The sequence below is a fragment of the Macrobrachium nipponense genome, chromosome 26 (assembly GCF_015104395.2).
Source record: "Macrobrachium nipponense isolate FS-2020 chromosome 26, ASM1510439v2, whole genome shotgun sequence".
Lineage (NCBI taxonomy): Eukaryota > Metazoa > Arthropoda > Malacostraca > Decapoda > Palaemonidae > Macrobrachium > Macrobrachium nipponense.
Window position 1 is genome coordinate 51,262,676 of NC_087215.1, and position 27,500 is coordinate 51,290,175.

At 34.9% G+C, this 27,500-nt stretch overlaps 1 protein-coding gene across 1 annotated transcript in view; it reads right to left on the reverse strand.

Annotated features, from left to right (window-relative positions):
* Nucleotides 1–27,500, reverse strand: part of LOC135200276 (nephrin-like) — an 833,838-nt gene that overhangs the window by 42,619 nt on the left and 763,719 nt on the right. The window contains 1 exon segment of the mRNA XM_064228764.1: nt 13,224–13,315. Coding sequence (XP_064084834.1) covers nt 13,224–13,315 — 92 coding nt within the window.

A 27,500-nucleotide genomic window follows, 5' to 3' on the forward strand; every position in this document is an offset into this window, starting at 1 on the left:
CCCAGAATAGCAAACGTATGCTCAAGTGTTTTGGCGTTCATGAAACAATATGTGATCCTGTGTGTTTTATTGTGGATAATCATGTCATCACTTGAACAATGCTTGTGCTCTAACGATGAAGCTACGATAACCACAAAAGTAGTAGAATACATGCATGGGTCTTGCGACATGATGATCTACAACAAGAATACGCCGGGTAACATATTGCTACATTTATGCACGAATTTGAAGCGCCAAAACGGAAAAGCATACGTTTAGTTATTGTGAGGTAGTTATTTGCATTCATAAATTTCAAGTAGATATCAGCAGGCAGAGTACCCTTGGTTCAGGCCGTGTGTTGTGCATTTTGGCATAAACAAGAGGACGTGAAAAATGGCGGGGAGTTCGTGGGCTTAATTATGCAGAGGAGAATGTGTGCTCTGGGAGGAGACGCTTATGCTCTCGCGGTATGTTCCACGGGAAACATTTTTCCTCTCCCACCTCTCCCGATTTGGAATCGGCAGCTTATTCTCTCAGCTGTCCCAAGCAGATGCACCTATCCTGGATCGGTATTGTTGTGAAGTACGCGAGTGGTTCGAGGAGAAAGGTGGTCGGTCCACTTTCCAGTCATAGACTATTCCGCCTCTCTCCTTATCATGTAAATGACTGAGAGACAGGAGCAAAAACAGGTGTTTTGCCATATGGGTCCCTATATCTGAGTTCCCTTTTCTGAATAGAGCCTCACGGTGGTCGCTTTTCCTGCCTCACAGTGACATTTCCACTAGACTCTTCCTCTTTTATATGTTCTCGTTGTTTGTCACTAATTCTTTAGTGAGTGTAAGTGTTGACTGAGCCCAGTTTACTATGCTGATTATTCTGTTGAAAAATCTCATTTTACTCTTAAATGTGTCTGCCCTCAAACTCACAGTAAAAAATTTTTTTCAAGTTTTTCTTCAATATTCGAAGATTTCGGACGAATCAATTTCGACCTTCAGTGCCATGCTTCTATGGACGCCTTATTTTCCTTTCAGAAACTCTCTTGTCTGAAATACGTCAAAGGCAGATAACAAAGAGATTACTTAAAACTATTATCACACCACTGGGCGTGCAATGTGTGGCTTTCTACTGGAAAGGAGGGCTTACTGTCCTCATAATATTAAAGAAAATAAACTAAGCTTTGATATTGTTTACGTGAAAAAAAAGGCAGTCTTGGTCTGTGAATAAGGGAATATCTCAGAGAGAGAGAGAGAGAGAGAGAGAGAGAGAGAGAGAGAGAGGGAGAGAGAGAGAGAGAGAGAGAGGAAATTAAATCCTAAATAGGTAACTTTTACACCTGAAGTTTGCATACAAAGAACTAAAAAAAGAAAAATTTAACATATGCAAAGAAATGAACAACAGGCAATAAATAATCTAAAAAAAAAACGATGATATAGCGATAAAATAACAGTAACAGGAAATAACAAAACACTTAAACAAAACGCAAGAGATCAAAAGAAACTGACACAAACAAGAAGAAAAAGCAGCAAGCATACAATTGAACAAAAAAGCTACCAACAGACAAAGAACCAACAGCAAAAAAAAATTAAGAAGAAAAAAAAAAAAAATAAAAGAAACGAAGCCTTTCCTACAGTCAATCACTCGTGCCAGAGAAGAGACGACGCACAAAATAACAATGCCACTCACTCAATCCGAAAACGTGTTGGATAACAATCGTGCCTCGTAAATGAGCCTCTCTCTCTCTCTCTCTCTCTCTCTCTCTCTCTCTCTCTCTCTCTCTCTCTCTCTCTCTCTCTCTCCTCTTCAGTCCTCCTCCTAAGCGATACAATGAGCGACGAGTTCATCTCTTGAGGACGAGATCTTCAACACAATGAACTACCCAGGTATAATGAGAAATAATGAACTGAGTCACATCCAGGAGTAATTTGATTATAGTATAACGAATGATAATGAATAGCGATGAACTAAATGACCTTTCGCTTTTGCGTGACTTCTCTGCAACGATAGATATTGTTTTTAATAGAATGAGCTACAATGATACTATGAGATATAATGAGCATTCGAAACAGCTACCTTTGTATTCGGGACCCTCTTAACCTTCAGCACTCATAGGTGTGGCTTGATCTTCCTTTTGAGAGAGAGAGAGAGAGAGAGAGAGAGAGAGAGAGAGAGAGAGCCATCTTGAAGGGAACCTTTGGTAACTCCTCCAGTTTAAGTACTTCGAGACTAATTGTGGTTAATTGGTCCCTAATCTACGGTTCAATCCCTCCCCCCTTGCCTCTCTCTCTCTCTCTCTCTCTCTCTCTCTCTCTCTCTCTCTCTCTCACACACACACACACACTTCGAAATATATTTATGAAAATGCTGTACTCTATTACTGCTCAGTTACAGAAAAGAATTAATCAAACCGAATAAATCCAAGAAACAAAGAATACTTATACGTGAAGGTAATGGTTCAAAAATAAGTAAGAACGTGTAAAAGCGTATATAAGTGTTACATTATACAAAAATTTTTTTTTAATCTAGTAGCTATTAAGGACGTAGTTACGCTACAAACACCCAAAAAATCGAAAATTTCTCAAAATAGCGAAATATTGTTAAAAGTAGCCTACAAGCATTGGTAACACTGTCCTAAAGTTTCAAAGCCATACAGAAGTTTTTAGTATTTTATTTTAATATTTTTGTAAATTATCTAATGACAGAAGTGCTTGTTTATATTGTAAGTGACGACGTATATACTGTGCATACGTAGTTTCTTACGCAGTTTTGTTGTAAATCTCTGTATTTTATTTTATTTTCTCGAAAAGAAATAATCAATTCGTAACTAAACATCGTACTGAATGGCAATATGAAGTGAAGTACCGCCACTGAGTGAGGAACGCCAGGGCCACGTACATGAAGTAGTGTTTCCTTTTTGCACGAACTTTTACTCGGTGATAGTGGTTTTATTTTTAGTTTGTGCTTTTTCTTTACGTTTTATCTGCACATAGTGAATGTGTAACCATGGAACGACCAAGCAAGAGTAGTATTGCTCGGAAGAAGCGAGCTAAAACAGCAGTTTTAGTGCGAATAACGAAATCCAAACAAAGGATTCCTCCACTCCCTCAATCAGCCTTCTCTTTATCCTGTGCCTTCTACTTCGTCTGTTGGATATGAACAAGGATATTTTGGCAAAGAGCTTGGCATTTTGAATGAGAATACCCTTGAGTATCTTCGAGAGTTGGATAAAACGAGGGAGAACTGAGGTTGTCAAGACCTCATAAGAAGCGGAAGACCAGAGCTGATGATGCATATGCTCCTGGAGCATATTAGCTAGAAACAGTGCTGAGGGAAGAGAAGAGGCTCATCCCTGGTAAAAAAAAAAAAAAAAAAAAAAAAAAAAAAAAAAAACACCACCTTCCTTACGAAGTACTGTTTCCAGAATGCCCCCGGGGTGAGGTACAAAAGTACCAGCAAAAGCCTTTGACATGTATTGAGTCATATATATATATATATATTATATATATATATATATATATATATATATATATATATATATATATATATATATATATATATATTATATATATATATAGTAAAACCAAGGAAAGCACACTGTTTTTCATGTAAAATGAATAGTTATTCAATTTCTATGCAGAAATTGTGCATAGTGCACACTAGCTTTCTGCAGGAAGGGTCTGAATTACAGCATAAACTTTAACGCGCGATTTCTCTTTTTTTTTTTTTTTTTTTTTGCTAAAATAATGTCACATTTATTGAAATAACTTGGGCAATTCTTGATCAATTTGGTGGGATTAGTCTTGTTTAGAAGCTTACACTTTTTACTAAATATGTAAGATAGAAAATTTCTTTAGGATGAAAACTAACTCTCTAGGCAATTTTTATATCCAAGTAGATATGAAATTTCTGCGAAAAATTCACAATGATAACTTGGTAACATGCCAGAACATAACCATTGCACCTAGAGCAATAAATCATCTTATTTTTTTCAATAATGACATGTACTTTCAGAAAAAAAAGTCCATAACCCTAGGTCAAATAGTTACTGATTTATTTAAGTTTGAAGATGACATTTTTTAGCATTTTTTTTTTTTTTGTTTTTTTTTTTAGGTCGAAAATGCCAATTTAATTTTTTTTTTTTTTTTTTTTTTTTTTTTGCATTTTATTTCTGCACAGATCTAGATGAAACTTGCTGTGTGTAGTTACTATTAGGTGCACTAATTGCAGCAAAAAAAAATTAGTTCAGTACGTCTATTAGAGACAAACGTCGACTACATAGCGTACTATGTCCACAAAGAGGTCAACATCGCGTTGGTGAAAAAATTATAAATATATATCACAGAGTTCACTGGATTACTTTCTCAAGAGTTTTATGTTCAACACATGGAAATACTACATAAAAAACATAAACATTAAATAGGAGTAAAATGCAAACAGACAAAGATATAATTTTACCTAAAGAAAAATATTCCCAGTACCATTCCTTTGCGTATAAAAGCTCACATACAACAAAAAAAGCAAAAGCATCAAACAAAAGGGGGAATCCAAGCTATTATGAAAGTTCAAGCTGAAAACGATAGGGACGGAATATTAATTCTGGCTTTACTGATAATTCTGATGATTGCGGGTACTTCACTTTCAAATATTACTCCTCATCTTCTCACGGAGCCAAAACTAATTATGAGCGGTAGGATGATAGAATGATTCGCAAACCATTTAAGGTACTTTGAATCAAAATACGCATCTCTCCCCCCAGTTTTCGATCACTTTATCCACTGATCATGTTCCATCTCTCTCTCTCTCTCTCTCTCTCTCTCTCTCTCTCTCTCTCTCTCTCTCTCTCTCAAGCTTGAAAGCTTGAGAAATGTCCGAAATGGATCTTTCCCCCTCCGGCATCGGGGTTATTTTCTTTATTAGGACACCCATTACGGAGGGCATTAATAAGCTTAATTACTGCAAGGGACATTACTGGAAATTACTTCCAGGCTGAAGTTCTTTTGAAGCCGATTTCCCCATACCAAAAGGGGCGAGGCTTCTCTTCACAGACGCTGCCTCCCTATAATCCATTTGTTTGGACTTCACTATTTCCTTTGAGTAGCTTTCGAATGCTCTCTCTCTCTCTCTCTCTCTTCTCTCTCTCTCTCTCTCTCTCTCTCTTCAACTTCTCCTTTGATCATGTTATTACTTCCTCTTTCTCTCTCCCTGTTCTACTTATCCTTTCATGATGCATTATCTTTCTCCCTCTTCAGTTTATACACATATCATGTACTCTGATTATGTTTACGATTATGAACCATTCCTCACTCTCTCTCTCTCTCTCTCTCTCTCTCTCTCTCTCTCTCTCTCTCTTTCTATGTTTACTTCACTCTTCAACCAAGTGCTCTGTCACTTCTCTCTCTGCCTCGCTTTCTATTTGATGTCGGCTTTAATTAACCCAATAAAAGGACAGGATCTGTAATTATAACTACAAGCTTGTTGCCATCACGCGTGGTCTCTTATCCTTTTGTTTAAAAGGGACCAGTACCCCGAGGCTTAGGACCAACCCTAACTCTCGACCCACAACCATAAGCTAATTTATGGCACCCATATTTCTCTGCAGGGGTTCCTTAGCACCATACAGTTCTGACAAGCTACGCCCTCGTTCTAAGTCTAAGGTAATTTCTAATGATTAATTTAAGTTATGCCCACATATAATGGCAATAAGGAAAACAAGCATAAATAGATGACTGGTGCAAAAATAAATCTATTTGCCTCACCACCAACCTAGCCTAAGCTTACTTAACCTAACCTCTCAATGCACGGATAGGCGAGATATTACGTATCGAGAATATATTAGATATCAGAGTGAATACTTGAGTGACGTTGCTACAATTGAAGCTAATGAAGAAGTGTGTAGAGCAGTGTCGCCAGCCAAAGGATACAATATGACACGAGCTGAGAAATGTCATGGCCATAAGAAAATAGTCAATTAAAAACTAAAACAAAGGTTGAAATTTCTTCCCTAATTTGAATACATTCAACTACAATCACAGTATAAAGCCGAACATGATAAGCATCCCATCAATGGCTTACATTCCACCATATGAAAACAAAGGACCTGATACAGTCAGAAAAATATACATATTTGATGATAGGATATCACATAACAAACGCAGCCTTCTTAAAACTGAATGTTATTTACTGAAGAATTACTAAATAATCCGAGAACAGCTTTAAAAATATGCTCACCACAAGACTTATGGACATCCAACCAAAAGGTAACAAGAAGCGAGAAACGTTATGAAAATATAATATAAGGAACCAAAGATTGACACAGAAACTATCAAACAGACCAAAAATAACGCACTCGACGATCAAATAGCACAAGACCTTAAAACAGCATTAAAAAATTCAGCTGAAGAATAACACAATAACTAAATGCATCCTAACAACGGAAAACATTTAACAAAATGATAACGCTGGAAGTCTGTTATAAAAATGAAATTAATCCAACCATAGGATAAGGAAGATCTAAGAACGTCCTTAAACTAGAATTAATTACCCACAGGATAACGGAGGATCTGAGAAATGTCCTTAATTCAATCTACATAAAGGATGGAATTTCTGCAAAATTAATGTTCACGGGAATTTAGTTACAGAAGGAAAATCCCACGACTGAATTTCCAAGACAAGTGCGTAACAAAATAACAGAACACCGGTAATCTACTCCCCATTTACAACAAGTATAAAATATGCCGAAGTTTCTTTGGAGCAATCGAGTTTTCTGTGCAGCGTATAAGCCACAGCCCGGTGGTTGTCTGTGTTGTTGGTACACATAGCTGTGCCGGACGCACGATCGTGGCTAACTTTATCGTTAAACAAAACCAAAACTACTGAGGCTAGAGGCCTGCAATTTGGGATGTTTGATGACTGGAAAATGGATGATCAACATATCAATTTGCAGCCCTCTAGCCTCAGTAGTTTTTAAGATCTGAGGGCGGACGGACAGGCAAAGAGCCATCTCGAAAGTTTCCTTTCACAGAAAACTAATAAAGGGCCACTCAGTCAAAAAGGCTTTTACTCTTCTGAGTTTGAGTGGAAAGTGCGTGGCGTTGATGAAGGCGTTCTGTGGATGATGGTTAGTAGGAAATTCTTCGTTTTACCTCGAGTGGCTCCCTTGCACGGTCACAGACCCAAGTTAATCTGATAACATATACAGAAAAAATAATGAAGGGAGGAAGTACTGGGAAAGGCTTAGATATCAAAACGACATCAACAGAAACAAACATGCTGGTTAATCGAATATATAGTACATAACTAGAGTAACGAATGTCTGTAGAACCAGTTTAAGAACGTATTGAAGTTATTCAAAAGAATAGCCCCATAAAAAGGAAAATTGACTCTGATCTAACATTTAAAGACCATGCACTAAGTTTGGATTATGGACTATTGTTCGAGCAATTCCTAAATATGTCTCCTGTTCCTGTGAACGTTGGTGAAGATGGAAATTTGTACTTCCTAATATATATATATATATATATATATATATATATATATATATATATATATATATATATATATAATATGTGTGTATATAAATATTCACTGTTACTTTTAAACTTTCACTGCAGACTCGAGGATTAACCCCTATGCAATATACTTCCAAAGCATTAGATACTTTATGCTCTTACACAGAAGGCTCATCAGCGATGATAAACTTCCCAACAATAACTGTGCAAATTATGTTTAAGACAAAAATGCCAAGGTAAAATTTACAAAAGTACCATTTGCAATAGTAATGGTTGGTCTCTAGTAATAATAATAATAATAATAATAAGATGGGGCGGGGTAGGTAGGGGAACCAGAGGGTAAGGGAGACACCCACCCTCGACCTGCAAACCTATTTGTCCGACCTGGGTGCGGACGGGGTATGTAGGGGATTGGGACCATAGGGGAAACAGCAGCGCCTGGTTTCAGTGTGTATAGCGCGCCAAAAAGTTCGAAATAATAATAATAATTGTTACTGATTATCTTCTTCAAATCAATGTTCGTCTTCATACCGCTATAAACCAAGGTATAACATATCGACCCTTTTTCTTCATAACAACGGAAAGACCACACAACCCTTCTCTCTGCCGAGGCCCGAAAGAATTATATCGAAGGGGAGAGGAAGAAAAATCCCCTCACGTACGAACACAATAATAGTAAAATTGCTTGGAACTACGGCCCTGTCTCCATACTTTAAGGTTTAATTTGAATTTTGGTGGAGAGGATCGTACCGAGGGGAAAAGGTGTTACTACTGGGTTTCATTGTGTTAAGGATATTGTTTACATATATATATATATATATATATATATATATATATATATATATATATATATGTGTGTGTATAATATATATATATATATATATATTATATATATATATATATAAATATATATATATAATATATATATATATATATATAATATATTATATATATATATATATATATATATATATATATATATATATATATATATATATATATATATGTATATATATATATATATATATATATATATATATATATATATATAAAATGTAATAACGATTGAAATAATAATAACAACAACTTTATAGTAAACTACCTAATCGATATAAAAGCATAATAAAACCGATGAACCCAGCCAAATCATAATATACCTGGCAGAGAAAATAATAATAATAATAATAATAATAATAATAATAATAATAATAATAATAATAATAATAATAATAATAATAATAATAATAATAATTTGATTGGGGTTTTACTGTAATATTTTCTGCATCACTGAAATGGGACTTATTTCGATTTATTCATAGTTCTTTAGAAATCAACACAAACACACACACACACACAGCGAGAGAGAGAGAGAGAGAGAGAGAGAGAGAGAGAGAGAGAGAGAGAGAAATTCTAGCACGAATTTGTTCGAAAAAACTCGTCGCACGAAGGGGAAATTAGAAGCACAGAAAGAGAGAGAGAGAGAGAGGAGAGAGAGAGAGAGAGAGAGAGAGAGCGCATGGAACTATCTCCTTTAATAAAACAACGGGAATTCGCAATGTTCATCTTTCATATTCATTTTTTTAAGTCCTCAACGACAGCTTTCTCTTTATAAATAATCCTTTGAGGCGAGGCTGTAAGAGTCACCTTTTTCTGGAGCACAGATTTTGCTGTACAGAAACGAGCACAAGGACTTTTGATTACATATACTGTATTGCCTAACAAATACTGAATGCTATGACTTATTTTTCATAAAATATTTTCAGAAACAAAAAATTAGAACTATACAAAGGAAAAATTTACATAATATGAAAATCTACTATAAGGATGTGTCGACTGGTTTAACTTATTGTCGTTACAACTCAAAAGGTCAATTTTGAATGAGAGGTCTTCATATATATCTATATATATTTATATATATATATATATATATATATATATATATATATATATATATATATATATATATTATATATATATATATATCAAGGATAGGTGACAAGAAGACAGCCAGTTATCAAGTAAGATAATATTTATTGGCCAACGCGTTTCGCAACATCATGGTACATCTTCAAGGCGGCGAAACAAAATAAGTTAAATAACAATAAAAATTCAAAAACCAAATTACAGCACATGAAAAAAAAACTACTTAAAACAGCTAAAATTAGAATTGCAGTTAAAACTTAAGAAGTATTTACAAAAACAGGAGTTAAAACAAAGCACCTGTCATATGGAAAGTTGAAGGCTGAGTGAATACATCTCGGTGGGTAGAATGCAAAGAAAACAAAAACCATTTAGGCCAAGCACAGTTGAACAGAGGAAGTGAGCGAGTTCCGTTTGGGCGCTAAGTGCTTAGTATTCACTCAGTCTTCAATTTTCCATAGGACATGTGCTTTTTTTTAACTCTCCTGCTTTTGTAAACACTTAAGTTTTAAATGTAATTTTAGTTGTTTTAAGTAGCTTTTTTCATGTGCTTTAATTTGTTATCATTGTTCTTTTGTAGCCCTGAAGGTGTAACATGATCTTACGCTAATAAATGTTATCTTACTTGATAACTGGCTGCTACTTGTCACCTATCCTTGATGTATACTACGGCCTTCTTCTGCCTACCTGCTCAGTGTCTATATACATATATTATATAATATATATATATATATATATATATATATATATATATATATGTGTGTGTGTGTGTGTGTGTGTGTGTGTGTGTGTGTGTGTGTGTTATTGTATTTTTAGTCACAAACTCGTGACTTTTGTATTCAGAAATATTAAGCCACAAGTACCGTTTAATATCCAATGCACTTTAGCCTGAGAATAACTGACCACTAGGGGGAATTATAATTGATAAGTGCTCCGTCCCCGTCAGGATCCGGAGCGACACCTGGTTTAAAAACAACATGAGACAGTGACTTAAACCAACCGGGTATCAAGAGAAATATAATATTGTGCGTACGTGTGTGTGCGTGGAGGACTCTTTGGCCTGGGCTACATTAAGACAGGACGTTGTCCATCCCATCTGCCCTTGCATAAAAAATACAACTATTTGAAATCCTCTTATTCAAATTTGAACTTTGGGGTTGTAACGACAGATAGATAAACCAGTCGACATAGACTTGTAGCAATTGTTCATAAGAATGTTTTTAATTTGCAGTTTTAATTTTTAGCTTCTGAAATTCTTTCGGGGAAATCATTCTGTGTATATATTCCAGACTTAATTTTCAACATCGTAACTTAAACTGGAATACGAATCACATAGCGAAAACCAGTATAATACATGTCTCTCTCTCTCTCTCTCTCTCTCTCTCTCTCTCTCTCTCTCTCTCTCTTTTAAACACACGAACTCAAGCTAATTTTCGATCCTCACTACATATAGCTAAATGCATTTACTTAAATAAATACCTTCTCTATGCAGAGAAAATTGAGGGTTTTCAACTGTACAAAATATCGATTTCCTAGTGTGTGTGTGTGTGTGTGTGTGAAGGATCGGCCACCCGAAAAGTCAACTATTCCTTAAAATTCTGTCCACTCAGCTGACCCCTCAGGTTCCATGTTTCCAGTTCCTGCCCTTTCCCTTCGCTCTCTGTCTCAGTCTGTTTCTCTCAGTCTCTCCATTTTTCCCTTTCGTGCGTTTCTGCTTCTCAAATTATTCACCCTTGATTACTTCTCTAACTCTCTCTCTCTCTCTCTCTCTCTCTCTCTCTCTCTTCCTTTCCGGGTTTGCCAATAAAAGTGATCAGTATTTTTTTAACTATCTTTCTTTCTCTCTGTATTCATCTCTGTCGGCCCCTTACGTTTCTGTCTTGCGTCTGCACATCATCTGTCCTTACCGTTTTTATTTGGCCTTTTCTTTTTATTAAATCCAATCTTTTTTTAATTTCCCGAACCTTTATCTACAATTCAATTCTATGTTAACTAAAACTATTTATAGCTTATCAATTTTTCTAACATGAGCATATTGCGAAGATTCAAAGGAAACTAATCGTAATTATATTAACTACAAATAATTACAACTATTCTTGAAACATCAATTAATGGCAACGATCGAACTGAATCTGATCAGGAAAGAACTGGATCTGTTTGTTGAGCCTTGACGAAAGTCGAAACTTTCACACACATATAAAACTCTGGCATTTCAACATTTCCTTCTCTGCTCAGCCTGATTAGAATGATGAAATTGGGTGAAAATGGGCTACCACCAAAAGAAAACTGAGCGAAAATGTCATTTCAACCAGATTAAAAGTGAAAGTCAACAGGGGAAAAAAGACTTGTAATCGCAATGCCAACAGAAGAAAATTGGTGAATACGTGACTATCACCAAAGTGACTTGGTAAAGACGCGAAGGTTACACGGAAGAACATCGGTGATAACGCCCGTTCCAAAAAAAAAAAAAAAAAAAAAAAAAAATCCGAAAAAATAATAAATAAATAAAGTGCCAATAGTAATTTTTTTTAAAAACGGTTTTGTCCTCAGGACATCATGTTAACTCGCTTCAATATCCAACGTTTTTGAAAGTCAAATGAAGGCGTGGGACGCTTTAATGTGTACACACACACATATGTATATGAATATTAAGATATATATATAATATATATATATATATATATATATATATATATATATATATATATATATATAGTAATAAGATCAATACTTTATTCCAGTAATGGCAACTGACCTCCCAAGGAAAAGCGCTGGGTACAACGTTGTTACATAAGTATGCCGAACACATCAAGCCTCATATAAAAATCATGAGTTATGAACCATTACGAAAATATGATGGCTCGTTTTATTTCTCGCCTTATGCCGGCCTCCCGACCCCAACCCCTGAGGTCCCGTCTCATCCCCCCCCTCCCCCAAAACCCTCCTCCACCTAAATCCAATCCATCTACTCCTACCCAATCTACATTCCCTCCAAATCCAATCCCCTCTTTTCCCCTCCCTCGTTTCCCATTAGTTTTCGAAGGTCAAAAAGTCGAAGCCTTTTGCTACTAAGGTGGGTAGGTGGGTGGGTGAGGGTGGTTGGTGATGTTGAAATGTGATCAGTCAAATGTGTTGTTTTCGTTATGTCACATATGTACGAAAAGATCTGCATAAAGCATTGTATCACTTGTAATGGAGGTGTCGATAAGAGAATTGATCCATATTGTGAATGATAAACTGACGCTAGAAGACGAGCATTTTATCCCAGCAGTATTTCACAACTTAAAACACATTTCGTTAAACCGTGTCTGCTTGTAATACAAAGTACGCTGAAGGTGTATCAAACGCATTGATTACTCAAAACAATTTACAAAGTAATATGTTTAATTAATGACAACCTCTCTTGTTCATCATAATATATTCTCGGTAAATAGCGTTTGCTGTTTAAAGTTTAAGTGATATAACGATGTCAGTTCAAGTCGTCATTTTTAGTTATGATAAAGTGAACTTGGAAAGTAGATGTCACAAGCAATTAATGCTTAGATAATCTCAGTTTAAATACTATAATGAAACATTATTTATTTTCACATACAACTTCTATCAACAAATCTATAAAAAAACAAGTATTACAAAACATCAAAAACAATCACTTGCAGTGCAAAGTCCTCTCCATAAAATTAACATCATAAGTAGCTACTTGTGATGCAAAGCTCTACATTAAAATGACGAGTTTGAACAGCTGTTTTCAGCGTTAAGCTTGCTGTAGTGATCTGTAATCCTCTCAACAGAGATGAGAGAGTCCCATCACAGCAGACTCACCTGCTTCGACGACCGTGAAGCGACAAGGGTCGGCCTGGGTGCCCACCACGTTCGCTGCCCAACACGAGAGGGTGCCGTAGTCGCGAGCCGACCTGAAAACAAACAAATGAATCAGTAAACAGATGAATAAACTGACACTAGGAAAGAAAGCAAATGAAACAAATGAGAATACAAATCAATATACTAACGTGAAGAAGGATTGCAGAATGCATCAATAAATACACAAATAGGTAAACAAATCAATAAACAGACACTAAAATCACTGCTAAATAAAAAGTTAATAGGGAAACGGATTAATGTACTGCATAAGAAAAACAACAAATCATTCAACAAACGATAGGATACACAACTGTAAAAAAAAACAGATAAGTAACCACATCACGAAACAGACACAAAGAAACCCGACCTGCAACATCAATAAGTAAATAAATAGACTTCGATAACACTTAAAAGAAAATCAAGCCGATGTATATTACATTTCATAAGGAATGTTTAAAGAAATATGTGTTGAAATATCTGAAAATGAAATGAACGCCAATCAGCAAACATTAAACACAGTTAAGGAGATAGCTATGGGAAATTCTGCAAGTAAAATGCATGTTTAAAGAACGGCATAAAAAAATAGCAAATGAATACGCCAAGGAAATATCCAGTAGAAAAGACAAGAGGAAATTAAAATCTGATTAGCCCAACTTAATACAAAAAAACATAACTAATTAGGATATTAAATAAGGATAAAGTAAAAGTTAAACAGAGAGAAACTAGAATATAGGAAAAACTGAAGAATTATAGAATTATTCATCCTTATGATATGACATCAGAAAACAAAATTTAATGGACAGGGTAACAGGGATCGTATTATTTCCTAATTATTCTAGTTGATATATATATATATATATATATATATATATATATATATATATATATATATATATATATGTGTGTGTGTGTGTGTGTGTGTGTGTGTGTGTGTGTGTGTGTGTGTGTGTGTGTGTGTGTGTGTGTAGTAAACAAAACTCATTACACATAATAATGCAACTAATCTTGTACTTCTGAAAAAAAACATACCATAAACTTTACTCCTGCAAATGAAATATAGATTAGTAAATGAAAATTAAAATAAGAAATAAAGAAGGAGCAGACCTATTATACGTAAGAAAAAAATATTCTTTAACTTACTTCTTCCGAAAAAACTTTAAAATAAATAGAAAGAAATGAAAAAGGAACAGACCCAGAAATTGAAATCATTGACAGACATGATGGATATACCGACGACACAGTCTCCTTTTCTGGAGGGGGAGGGGAAGGCCTGGGGAGGGGGAAGAGCCTGGGGAGAGCCTGGGGAGTAGGATGGGGAGGAGGAGTTGATACATTTGACCTGACCTCCTGCGATGTCGTGACAAGGATCCAGTTTTCGCTATTTTTACAGCAGTCTCACTTCGCCAAATAAAAAAAATAAAAATAAGAAAAAAATAGCATGTTGATAGATGACGCAAGGAGCGTGATTATTTTTTCATGCGATTCCATTTCGAAAAAAGAACGAAAACCTTTTTGTGAATCCATAAATCAGGCTCTAGACGCCATTTATTTGACAATGTTTGTGGTGTAGTGTTATTTCAAGTAATAATAATAATAATAATAATAATAATAATAATAATAATAATAATAATAATAATAATAATAATACACATATGTACACCATAGCAATGTACGAGTATCTACATATCCTTAACAGAAGGGACATCACGTATAATAATAATAATAATAATAATAATAATAATATAATAATAATAATAATAATCCATTCTTAGGGCTATTACTATTTTCATCACTGCAAATTTAAAACATATGAATAAAAATTGCCTTTCCATTGTCTTTTTTTCTCTCCTACCCTAACATCTGACAACTGACGTCGTTTTGATCAACGAGAGGGATTTAGTTAATGCAGACTTTCAATAAAACTAATCAAAGTTTCGCTTCGAAACAAACATTTTCTGACGCATCAGAGAAAAAAAAACTACTGGGTCACTACGCAATTAAATGTTGAAAGACGCTATTTTTGTCTATGACGGTTAATTAGTAACATTATTTCAGGATACCTGGAAAAATATTTACAAAAGACACACGCAAACATAGACAGGCACATGAGTGTACGTTGGTATTTTCTTCTACGTATTAACTTTTTTTAATACAAAGACAACGCATATAGGATAAGCACTTGCACAGGCATTCATTTTTTTTTTATATATGAACCTTTTCACGCGTCAACGCACGCATATATATATATACATAAACACACACTAAAACAAACACGCATATATATATATATATATATATATATATATATATATATATATATATATATATATATATATATATACGTATGTGTGTGTATGTGGGTGTGGAGAGATTAGCTTAGCAGTTTCTACTTATTGAAAATTGATCAGCAAGTAATAATTCCTTCATTTTTCCTTCATGAAGTATATGATTACTTTCCCGCTTTTGTTTTAAATAAATAAGAATTTCTGCGCCTTCATCTTTTTGTTCTTCCCTGGCCATTGACGTCATATTTGCGGATTTTCATTCCTTAACGCCGTTTGTTCAGGGCGGGTTCTGCTCTCTCTCTCTCTCTCTCTCTCTCTCTCTCTCTCTCTCTCTCTCTCTCTCGTTTTGAGCTGTCCCGCTTTAAGGTGATCTATGTTTGCTGATGATCCAGGTGCAAATGATTCTCTCTCTCTCTCTCTCTCTCTCTCTAATACATTTCCTATATATACACACACACACACACACACACACACACACACACACACACACACATATATATATATATATATATATATATATATATATATATATATATATATCTATATATATATATATATATATATATCATATCTATATATATATATATATATATATATATATATATATATATATATATATATATATATATACTATTCCAAGCTCTAGCTGTCTACTAAAGTAGTTTTTTGAGCTAAAATCATCTACATGGGGTTATTTGTTAACTCAAATTTATATACAACGGTATTTTTCCCACATGATGCTGTATTCCCAAGAAAGAAGTCTGTCTCTTTCCAACGGACAGACAGACAAGACAAGACACACATACATACACACACAGACATATATATATATATATATATATATATATATATATATTTATATATATATATATATATGTATATAGATAGATAGATAGATAAATAGATAGATAAATACATATAAATAGATAGATATATATGAAATAGCCTGGCTCCAGAGAAAATAATGCATTGTCACTGCTGTATTTATACTGAGATCGCTGAAACAAGGATGAATCCTTGACAAGAAAACTTCCCAAACATTAGCCACTGTAACATTGATGAAATGTACCACCATCCAGTGGCCACTCTCGTGTTTCCTAAATAACAAGACCCCTTCTGTTCTAGTACTTCTTCCACTCCAACCATTAAGTATATTCAAGGTCTCCCTTTCCTTCTATGGCTTCCAAATCACCAGTTCTTTCATCCATTCTCTCTCCATTTGACCACAGCATCTGCAATTGATCTGATGCCTCCTTTCACTTATGGAGTCTTTACGTAAACAATTCCTTCTATCAGCTCCAACAACCCACTTCAAGAAAAAAATCACATCAAACATCTCTCCTTCATCTTTTTATATTTTTGTAAAGGAGCATTTCTAACAATCCAAACACACATTCCATCTTTGACAACAACTGCCAGTTCTCATCTTACATACCTTTCCCATACACCCTTCTACCTTCCTCGTTAATTTCGTGATTTGTATTTATTTTCAATATCTGTCTAATTTCACCATACCGTCACTTACTACACTTATGCACACTTCCGTAAAAACCTCATTTGTAATAATGAAGTTAGCTTTACTTATTTTTTTTATCTCATTATAATTATACATACATGCAATCTGAGCCGTTCATAAGCAACCATTTCGTAAAGTTTAAAAAAAACACGTCACTATTCAAATCTGTAACATATTGACATAAATACTTTTATAGTAGCGACCCTTACTTTCAAGTGTGGTAACACATCGCCCTGATAAAATTCATCATAATAATGTTGATGGCGACGATGATTACGACGATAAAATATTAGATTAACACCAAGAAAAGGGGCACCATATATAACCCCCGACCCACTGAGTCGGGGGCAAGGAAGAAAATATTTCGCGTGGCGTTTCTTAAATTCACCAAGACAATGAAAGATAGGAAGCCGCCGCCATCTACATACAGATGCTCTGAAATAGCAATTGGAGTCAGACGGATTTCCTATTTACATACATATCTGTTCTGAAATGGGAACAGGGAGCGACGACCCCTTCCCTACCCTGCCTGGGCCCCCCCCTGAACCTCGCACCATCCAAGTGCCTCCCACTTCCCCCGCACCCTCACCCTACCCCAAACAAACCTGGCCCCTGGGAGTCCCCGTCTCTAACCCCCGCATCCCCACCCGGGTCCCCACGGCCCTTTGCATTCGTGATATTTGTACGTAAGGGATCAAAAGGTTCCAATCCAAGGGGCGCCTCCGACGGGCGAGATAAAAAGACACCGGGGGAACTTCGGGCTGCAGAGACATCAACGCCCCTCGGGAAGAAATGGAAGGAAAACCGTTATCGCGCACGCATGTATATTTGTATATACAATACCTGTATTATGTAAACAACGAATATTCCCCCGCCCACTCTCTCTCTCTCTCTCTCTCTTTCTGTTTTTACTATTGAACTTTTCCTTTCTACAGTACATGGGTTGGGTGGTCACGAATTACTTTCCTGGTTTCTGCAAGTATCTCAGGGATGAAGTTGCGAGCCCGATTGATCTAACCTACTGGAGTTCAAGCGGATTACGTCCCGATGGCTTCTAGCCCTACTTGGTGGTCACCCAACCAAGTAGTGGCTATAGCCGCTTAGTGAATTTGCATTTCTTGGAGGCCCATCCGAAGGAGGAGTGACAACTTTACAATGACGTCAAGAAGACGTCACGCCTCCCCTGAAGTTTCTCTCCACCCTCTTGACGTCATCGTGACGTCAGAAGGGAGACTTCATATCTCGTTCTCCAATGCTACTGTGAAAAGGTCACGGCAATAAACTCTCGTTAATTAGCGTGACTTTGTTGCAACTTTACGCACCTGTTCTAATGAATATAATGATAACGTGTTTACTTGAGTATGTTGTATTATTTTTGGAGCAAGGTATTAGGTTCAGATTGAAACTTTGCATTAATGCCTACCAACTAATAAAAATAACATTTAAAAGTATATTGTACTTTCTGCAATTTTTTGAGAATGTTCTTTAATTTTTTTCCAGATTAACGTACATACATCATATTCTAGTACTCTGATTTTGTCTAAAGAAACAATGCCGCTGTTTATAAAAGCAGAGGATTACGTACTTAGAAATTACTTGACTGCAGCTGGGCTTAGCCATCTCTAATTCAAATGTACCGATTCTATAATATTTATATATATGATTCTATTATATATATATATTATAATCGATATATAAAATATTATATATTTATAATGTATATATATTAATTATAACATATATATAATTATATATAGATATATATATATACATATATCAAGGACAACATATAAAAAGAAACAAATACCGATATCCCGCAGTAATGTTAAAAAATTATTGATGCTTTTTCTAAAAAAAACTGCCAGTGAACAGGTTTGAAGTCTGGATATGTACTCGTCTTTTACTTTCTAAACAAGAACACATCTGTGTACTTGATTATTACCTTTTTGAATTTCATCTTTATTTCTTCTTAATTTCAGGTGTGGAGGGCTTCAGTACGAGCTGGCATGGATAAATGGTTGAATGTAACAGTTGCAAAGAAATGCGTACCTGGAACCTCCGAACAGAAATGTGCTTGCATATAACCGTTACATAGGAATTTGCTTGAAGGTAATCGTTGCATGGAAAAGCTTCCATGTAACCGTTACATATGGATTTATTTGAAGGTAACTGTTGCATGGAAAAGCTAACCAGAAACCAATGAACAGAAATGTGCTTCCAAGTAATCGTTACATAGTAATTTGCTTGAAGGTAACCGTTGCATGGAAATCTTGCTCGTAACCGTTACGAAGGGATTTGTTTGAAGGTAACCGTTACATGGAAATGCTTACGTAGAAGCACTGAACAGAAATATGTTATATGCAACGTTGCACAGAAATTTGCCTATAGATAACGTTGCATGGACATTTGCTCAAGTGAAACCACTGAAGAGAAATATACTTGCAGGTAACCGTTGATTAAAATATAATCTTAGGCAACCATTGCATAGAAACATGCTTCCAAATGACCCTTCCATTTAAACATGCTTTCATGTAACCGCGAATAATCGATTGGATATTGCAAAGATGTAATCCTCTGGACAATTTCCATTTTCGCTGAATTTAGGTTGATGACACTCACTTAATTTCTACAGTTGAATGATAGTTGTAATCTGTGTCTTCTTTCCAAATCTATATTCGGTTCTTGTATGAATATTCATTGAATTTTTCTTTTTCAAGTTGCATTTTGATTTTGAACTTTATTGCACATAAGGCGTTAGAAAGTTGCTATGAACTACTTTTACTTACTGGCCCGACTTTGTTATTTCAATGACTTGCCCACTCGCTCAATTCTGGCTTGATTTTGGAATTTGCTTCTATTTGTTGCACTAACATCAAAATTCATAGATGAATTCTGAATTGTTATGAGTTTTGATGTACAAAGTTCTATTTTCTTCTTAACGCGAAATCTGAATTTGGCTGTTTCTAATTCTCTTGCTTTTCCGGAGTTGCTGAATTCAAATATGTGTAGATTCTAAAAGGAACAGCAACAGGCACAATACTACTACTGCTACTACTATGAAAGTAATTATTACTGTTACCGCTATCACATCAAAAGCAACATGCCCAACTACTGATTTTCTTGTGGCAGTGGTAGCAACAGTAGCGGAAAAAACCGTATCAGGCTGACATAGCTACCATAACAAAGCAAAAGCAACCCTCCACTAATCACCAGGGACACCTGGAAACGAAATACAGCAAATAGGCGTCTACAGAAATGGGATTGAATCTGCCTAACCCAATACTGTACATGACAATACAGCGACCGATTTACGCAACGACGGCCATTCATAATTACCTATCAGCTTTAATGTCATATCATGAATTTATACGCCGCGAAAAAAATATCTGTTTTTTTTTTTATTCGCAATGTATAAAACATGAATAAATTGGATGACTGATTCAATTGGACATGTTGAAAATACAGCAATATTGCATTTCGAACTGTCACTCATAATCGTATTAAATCTAACCATTTGATATCCTCGCTTACTCTCCGCCCCCATACTACCCTTTCCGTTCTCTCTCTCTCTCTCTCTCTCTTTTTTACCTTTCGTTAATCTCTGCAGGAACTGGCATTGATGTTATTCTCCTTTTCCACATACACACAGGTTTCTCATTGGAGTGATACGAAAAGTTGTGAGACGCAGGAGCACAAGTTAACGTAAAAATATAATCCCTTGTAAGTAAAATCTCAATTCCTCGGTCTTCATACTGGAGATAGAGCGGAAGGCACAGCCCTAGACACCAGTTCTATCATGAAATGGATTCTAAACTGTAAAATAAAAATTAACAAGAGTTTGGCGCTGTTCCCTTATCAAAAAAGAACGCATACACACACATATGTATATATAATTATATTAATAATATATATATATATATGATATAAATATATTATATATATATATTATATATATATATGAAACACACACACACATGTGCACACACACATATATATATATATATATATATTATAAACATATAATGATTAAAATGGACACGTTGTATGTTTATAGCATTTATTAAGATTTCACGGCTCACTTATCTTGAGAGAGAGAGAGAGAGAGAGAGAGAGAGAGAATTTATGATAAACTAACAATCAATAATATTATAACGAATAAGAGAGTGGGAGAGAAAAGTATAATCTAAATATAAATATAATAAGTTGCACTAAACAAAAGACTGAGTATAGCAATAACTGAGAGAGAGAGAGAGAGAGAGAGAGAGAGAGAGAGAGAGAGAAAGTTAAGATCGGAGACACTGACAGCAGCAGAACGCAGCCACAATCGTTAGAATGAAAATGTTGGTGTGACGTCATTTTGCTAGCGCCAAAAGCCTCCCAAAGGCATATTCGGTCTTTGAACGAAGCCATCCAAAGACATTTCAGAGAGAGAGAGAGAGAGAGAGAGAGAGAGAGAGAGAGAGAGAGAGTCTACAATCCGTCCTCAGCTGACTTTCCAAAAGGGAAGAAACACCAAGGATTGGATCGGGTTATTCCTTTATTCAGGTATGTTTTTGTTCCTCTCTGATACCAATGGATGGAACTGTGTGGAACTGAGAAATCCCCCAGGGACTGAAAAGCAAGAGACAGGACGAGAGACATAGAGATGGCTGTAAAGTGAGAGATTTATTAATTAAGGGTATACACGCACGCGCGCACGCACACACACACACACACACACACACACACACACACACATATATATATATATATATATATATATATATATATATATGTACATATATATATATATATATATATATATATATATATATATATAATATATATATATATATATATATGAAAATAAGGAAAGGCCCCTTAAACACTAATTGAACGTTGCAACCGTTAGAATATGGACAGATGATGTCTTACAAATGAATATGTACAAAGCATACGTAGGTATGCTTAGTATATATACTCTTGAAACACATCATCCGTCCATATTTTACCAGTGAACAAGGGCACAGAAGGCAGTGCTCGAAATTTAGAGTTGCAACGTTCAAATAGTGTTTTAAGGCCTTTCATCTTTATAATATACTGTTGCATTACAGTAAAAGACATTTACACACACACACACACACACACACATATATATATATATATATATATATATATATATATATATATATATATGTGTGTGTGTGTGTGTGTGTGTGTGTGTGTGTGTATACATACCTTATAACTGCAACTAGTTAATCCACATATCTCAACGAGAAACCCCAAAATATAAACAGAAGCTAGTCTCATTCTTCTACAAGGAGAAAGTAGGACTACCTCGATTTTGGTCAAAATTATTTGATAATCTATATATATATATATATAGATATATATATGTATATATATATATATATATATATATATATATATATATATATATATATATATATATATATATATATATATATACTACATATGATATTTATGAGCTGAAACAAAACCTTATCCTTTAGAGAAAAGTTTAGGTTGGTAGAGCATGAAGCTTCGATCAGTAGCCATGCCCACGGATAGTCAAGGTGGTGGGTAATCTCACGCGCCTTACCACAACCGAATGCCCCGATAATCAAGACGTTCTCTCTTTCGGACTTTTCCCGCAGTATCCGGATGCGACCTGGAATCACGAGGAGGCCGTCCCTTGCGGACTCAGACATCGGACAGCCCCTTCCTCCCTGCTGCAAACTTCGAGTGGCCGCCCATCCACTCTCAGGCTCCTAGACTGCTGAATGACTGACACGGGGCTGTGCATATTGCATGCTTGCACCAGGCGCTTCCAGTGCTTTGATGAAGGCGAGGGTCAGCTCGGCTGCCCATTAATTATTCTCAGCAGGTACTTTTGCACCCGGAGCTTTCGTTAGCCGACAACGCGGATGATATCAAAGGGAATCGCTTATGTTGCGCCTCACGGATCACTCGCTTGAGCTCTTCAATCCAATTACTTTTCTTTTTCTCGCATTTTTTCCCCGTCATGATAATTACGGGGTTTATTGAGCTTCGCATGGAAAGAAGAACTGTTTATCATTTTCACGAACGGAATTGAGGCGTTGCTGAGAAAGGGAAAAATTATTCCATTAAGTAAATACGATTCACAGTTTATTTTTACTATCAATGACAATGTTAAGTTACAAGCCACCTAAGTTGTCTTACAAAATACATTATAATATGAATGATTCACTCATTTTTCAGCGAACCTTTATGCTCTCCTGTCTAAATCGTTTAGAAAATATTACAAAACATCATTCACACATACATATATACGTATATGTATATATATATATATATATCATATATATATATATATATATATATATATATATATATATATATATATATATATATACTATATACATATATAATATTATATATATATATAATATATATATAAACCAATATGTCGTTTTCAATATTATGTATTACGATGCCCCTTCTGAGAAAACTAAGACAATAGTCGCTGTCATGTCCCTGCTGAAACAAGAATGACCGTCATTTGCAGAAAACACCGACAACCTTAGCCACTTCATATACTTACACAAAAGCTAAAAGCACGTTGTCATCCGTCTTGCCTGGCCCTTACACCTCCAACACACAACACACTACATTGCTCTTAAACCAATTCAATCGTGACCCTTCTATGAATCCAGGTGCGCCACACTTAAGTTTTCCCACTAATGTCCGATCTCGAACACAAATGTTTAATTGCAAACACTTTACCATTAAATCTAATTAATTCCTGCTGTCCACTGCTCCATCACAATCATACAATACACATTCCCTCAATAATGAGTAACGTTGTGCCTCTATAGTTCTTTTACTCCCTCGCATTCCCTTTTCCTTTATAAAATGTAACGGTGAGTCCTCTTACTCCTTTCTGGCCAGCCAATGAATCACTATTGTCACAGTACTGCAGTATCTCATTTCTAATCCATTTAACTGTAAGAATTTTCAATTTTAGATCTTTTAGTCAACCTCTTTGCATTTTCAACTATTACTTAAAGCATTTTTAAATTGACTCTAAACCCCTCTGCCATTACATCATTCGGATCTGCTTATTTTCTATCTTTCCACATTCGGCAATCCTTGAAAATACTCACTCCATCGAAACAAGCCTTCATATTCTTAACGTAGCAAGTTTCCGTTTTCGCATTTACTCGAAGACTCATTTGATCAGTAATCTCTCTATAGCCACTTTGATGTTCCTTCAACACAAATTCACAACAATCTCGTTATTCTTTCACTTAACCTCTAACGTCATCGACCCACTTTTCAGCGTTTTCATGCGATATTCATACGCTGCTGCTGCCTCATGGCGTTATTTGTATCTCTACTTTTTTCGGCTATGTAACTGACATTCGAAGAAAAGTAAACTTCCACAAGAAAAATAAAAGAATGGAGATAAAATCGAAGAGTCCATTAAAGGAAATGTCTCCACTCGCTCCGGCGTTTATAAATTGTCATAACGTGACCTGGAAGGCGAGCTGGGAGTCGTTCATTACTATCCATTAAGGAGTAAACTTTTACGGTGACTCCAGGAAGTTCAAGCCTTTATGGAGATTAACAACCCATAAACAAAAATATTTTTCTAAGTTGCACTGAGCGTTTCGTCGCGTGGCTTTACTATGAACACGGCCCCTATTTCATTTCTGGCATATTGTTTGGTATATTCAACTCTTTAAACTAAATACTATGTATAAGAAGGCACTTTGGTGTTGTGAATTTAGGTTATTATTGAACTGGTACCTTCCGGTGCTTAGAATGCGACCCTTAATCTTATTTCTGACAAATGACAGGCTCATTTAGATTTTTGTGTAAATCTTCCTCAACTGGATGGTTTCGCTTCATAATATTTAAACTAAATTTAGCTTCTTCCTTTAACTAGTACTTTTCCATTCTTAAAAAATTACGAAAGTTCACTTCATCCAAATTAATATTTTATTGAAATATTTGTTTTATGAAAGTTGTATTGGAAGCCATTTTGGTTCTGAAAACAAAGAATGTATTTTAAATTCGCAAATTCCTGTTTTTTTTTCTAATATTTCTTGGGTTAAAATGTGACCTGTATTTTAATTTCTAACAATTTATTATATTCGTTCCATTTTCTCTCTAAACAACCAACATCCGTATGACTGCACTTTTCAAGTAATACCAAATTCAAACCTATTTTTGTTGGTACTCTATTCTGCTAAAAAATGCAAGAGTCCAAATAACATGACTATTCCATGTCTTAAGCTAAGAAGATGTCTTGTTTTAGTAGTTATCTTTTAACTAAAAAATAATTTCCTTTTATATTTCCCTTATTCAGTCCTTGGAAATTTTGCTAATCAAAATTTGTTATGGGTGGAAGTTTCTTTTGAGTCATGTTAACTTTCATTTCTAAAGGAAGCCTATCTAGGCTCCTGTACAATTTCGAGTCGCTATTTGAAGATTCATGAGAATATAGCGCTTCCAATATTCACTTCTGCGAAACATGAAACTGGTTTTATAAACCTCCTGGTTTAACTTCCTTTAAGTTACATGTTAAGAAACTTCACTTTCTCACCTACCTATTAAAGATAATTTTCAATAAAGAGATACAATTTCTTTTAAAATAGATATTTTTTGCCCCTCGGGACTAAAATTCTATTTCAACAATTCCAGTGACTGAGTCAGCATTATGAAATTCATTGTATGAATCAATATTTATCGTTCAATCACTTTCAACAGGATTTTCCTCAACATTAAAAGTACTTTACGGTCGTAAGTTCACAAAACTTCCTTGATGCCAGCATTGTGCTTCGTGAAAGCGGCTTTGGTCTGCACGACTTATGGAAGCTGAGGAATCTTCCAACTTCCTTTCTTTTCCGTATACGCCCTGCTCTTTCTCTCTTTCCCTCACAAACACACAAAATTGCACCCACAAACAAAGCCAAACCTCCTTTCAAATGGCCTGACAAGCAAGCACATAGACTGGCGAAGGAACAAACAAGAAGTGATATCTAACACTTAACTAAATCAATAGGTCAGTTATAGATAAATATAAAAACAGATGGTTAGAAACGTTACTATTGTAATTAGAAAGATCACGTAAGACAAGCACATAGAATAGCGTACACAACAGAAAGATATTATGTATAAAATAATATATATATAAAGTATATATATATATATATATATATATATATATATATAGATATATATACACATATATACATACTACGTATATATACATATTACATATATTTATATATACAGATATATAAAGAAAGACAAAAAAATAGATAGATAGACAGATGAATAGACAGATAGATAGAGAGCGGGACCCACCCACAAATTTTTCAAAATGATGTGAAAAAAGAATGGCGTAAGTTAATTTCGTCCCAAATTTGCATGAAGATCTCGACTTCAAATTTTGTTGGAAGTTTCATAATCAGATCGCACGGACTCGAAAATTATTCAAAATTCGTGTATAATTCACTTTTGGACTTCGTGATTTATTCCATAAATTCAGGCATAATATACACGATATACATTCATGAAAACCTGAAACTCTACTGCAAAACTTTACAAAGATGAGTAAAAAAATGCATAAATGAGTAGCTGAGAAAGAAAAAGTGTAAAATGGCAAATCAATGAAGTCGTTAAATTGACAGAAATGTTTAATAGTCAACTGCATGAGGCTCTCTTATTCTCTGAAGTAAAATGTCACTTTTACCTCTGAGTGCGAACGTTCTTTTACATACAACTACAAGTGTGTGGGTGTGTGTGTGTTTGTGTGTGTATAATATATAATATACATATGAGGGATTATGCGTCCACACGTTTATAGTATGAGAAAAAGGGGCCAATATATGACTACAGTTAGTTGAATTGGCAACTGAAATAATCCCACTGAACCAGCGAATTCTGTCCGTGTTTAGTAAGTGCAGTTAATTAAAATCACCTGTCTGAAACCTTTTCTAATGTCTCTGCTGTATCCCCTCACTGGTTCTTTCTGGTTAAATGATACGACGGTCATATACATACATACATATATGAATGAAGGTAATGACACGGAGGAAAATGGAAAAACATCTTTCGGTCTTAACGACTCTTTACTATAGTAAAGGGTCGTTAAGACCGAAAGTTCTTGTTTTTCCATTTTCCTCCGTGGCATTGCCTTTATTTCATGCATAGCATCCCGTTTTATATATATATATATATATATATATATATATATATATATATATATATATATATATATATATATATCTATATATATATGTGGACGAATAAAAAAGGTTAGTGTAAAAATTGAGAATTCTCTCAAGGGTTGATAGAAATTTTTTTATCCCGTCTTATTTTCATATTTTTCAAATATAATTTAAAATTTTAAACGATTTTTTATATGGTTATTATACAAGAGTATTTAATGTTAATTTTTTTTTT